The 1,813-nt window shown below is 54.8% G+C and overlaps 1 protein-coding gene across 5 annotated transcripts; it reads right to left on the bottom strand.

Annotated features, from left to right (window-relative positions):
- Nucleotides 1-75: 75 nt before the first annotated feature.
- On the bottom strand, nucleotides 76-1,469 carry LOC126387410 (uncharacterized abhydrolase domain-containing protein DDB_G0269086-like). 5 transcript variants are annotated; one of them, XM_050039937.1, is made up of 4 exons: nucleotides 875-1,469; nucleotides 707-748; nucleotides 540-581; nucleotides 76-497 (listed from the first exon to the last, which is right to left on the bottom strand). In XM_050039937.1, the coding sequence occupies exons 1-4, from the start codon at nucleotides 1,439-1,441 to the stop codon at nucleotides 339-341; spliced, it is 810 nt and encodes a 269-aa protein (XP_049895894.1). In that variant the 5' UTR covers nucleotides 1,442-1,469; the 3' UTR covers nucleotides 76-338. The 5 variants fall into 5 exon arrangements, 2 of the variants coding, with proteins under 2 accessions (XP_049895894.1, XP_049895893.1); XR_007569646.1 differs by having other exon boundaries at nucleotides 374-497; nucleotides 540-602; nucleotides 686-1,469; XM_050039936.1 differs by lacking the exon at nucleotides 707-748 and having other exon boundaries at nucleotides 76-581.
- Nucleotides 1,470-1,813: the final 344 nt, after the last annotated feature.

Raw genomic sequence — 1,813 nt, 5'->3', positions numbered from 1 at the left:
TTGTTTTTTTTATCAATTTAGCTTTGCTAAGGGATTACAAAACCCATTCAGAAACACTTCTATTATAACTTTTACACTTAAATTTATACCGCGATATATACCGTTACCATGAAGGGATTCGATTTATACCGTGATATAAATTTTAGGTCATACTGCCCAGCCCTAATATAAACTCAATAATATCTCACTGGAAACAAACCTAACATGTCAATAAAATAAATATTACTCCTGACATCACAACACTGAGTTACGTTATATAAGCATGAAGAACAGACATCAGCCAAGAGGGCTGCCAAGGTGCAGACACACAGTTTGGCAGGTCCTGTGTGTTTACCCAGCTAGGCCTCCACTTCTACTAGCTGGGCTAACACTACTGCCAGCTTGGCCTCCACCTCTGCTAGCTGGACCTCCACCTCTGCTAGCTGGGCCTTCACCTCTGCTAGCTGGGCTACCACCTCTGCTGGCTGGGCCTCCACCTCTGCTAGCTGGGCTAACACCTCTGCTGGCTGGGCCACCACCTCTGCTAGCTGGGCTACCACCTCTGCTGGCTGGGCCTCCACCTCTGCTAGCTGGGCTACCACCTATGCTGGCTGGGCCTCCACCTCTGCTAGCTGGACCTCCACCTCGCTGGCTGGGCCTCCACCTCTGCTAGCTGGACCTCCACCTCTGCTAGCTGGGCCACCACCTCTGCTAGCTGGGCTACCACCTCTGCTGGCTGGGCCTCCACCTCTGCTAGCTGGGCTAACACCTTTGCTGGCTGGGCCACCACCTCTGCTGGCTGGGCTAACATCTCTGCTGGCTGGGCCTCCACCTCTGCTAGCTGGGCTAACATCTCTGCTGGCTGGGCCTCCACCTCTGCTAGCTGGGCTTACACCTCTGCTGGCTGGGCCTCCACCTCTGCTAGCTGGGCTAACATCTCTGCTGGCTGGGCCTCCACCTCTGCTGGCTGGGCTAACATCTCTGCCAGCTGGGCCTCCACCTTTGCTAGCTGGGCTAACACCACTGCCAGCTGGGCTTCTATCTCTGCTAGCTGGACCTCCACCTCTGCTGCCTGGGCCTCCACCTCTACTGCCTGGGCCTCCACCTTTGCTGCCTGGGCCTCCACCTTTGCTGCCTGGACCTCCACCTCTGCTGCCTGGGCCTCCACATCAGCTAGCTGGACTTCCACCTCTGCTGCCTGGGCTTCCACCTCTGCTAGCTGGACCTCCACCTCAGCTAGCTGGACCTCCACCTCTTCTGCCCGGGCCTCCACCTCAGCTAGCTGGACCTCCACCTCTGCTGCCTGGGCCTCCACCTCAGCTAGCTGGATCTCCACCTCTGTTGCCTGGGCCTCCACCTCTGCTGCCTGGACCTCCACCTCTGCTGCCTGAGCCTCCACCTCTGCTGCCTGGGCCTCCACCTCAGCTAGCTGGATCTCCACCACCACTGGCTGGGCTGACATCACTGCCAGCGGGACCTCGACCACTGCCAGCAGCTCATTCAGACTCCATCAGCAGTGTAGCGGTGGGTGCGTCCAGGAGTGGGTTATGCCCCAGAAACCCTGTGTTCAAAAAACAACGATCTGCAAATCTATACAGCACCCTTAACCAAACCAAGGTAATCTGGGACCCACAATATAAGCCAAGAGGTCTACTTGGTGGACATTTAAATATTAGAAGCATTTTGCCCAAGTGTGACCAAATTCATCATCTATTAAGTAACTCGAACCTGGACTTTTTATGTTTGTCTGAGACCTGGCTAAATATAAATTCACCGATGGCTGGACTGCATGTACCAGGCTACAATATCTTTAGGAAAGACAGGGTTGGAAATC

Source organism: Epinephelus moara, unplaced genomic scaffold (assembly GCF_006386435.1).
Source record: "Epinephelus moara isolate mb unplaced genomic scaffold, YSFRI_EMoa_1.0 scaffold4109, whole genome shotgun sequence".
Taxonomy (NCBI): Eukaryota; Metazoa; Chordata; class Actinopteri; order Perciformes; family Serranidae; genus Epinephelus; species Epinephelus moara.
Note: the sequence above shows the minus strand (reverse complement) of the source record. Positions and strands in the feature narration are given on the sequence as shown.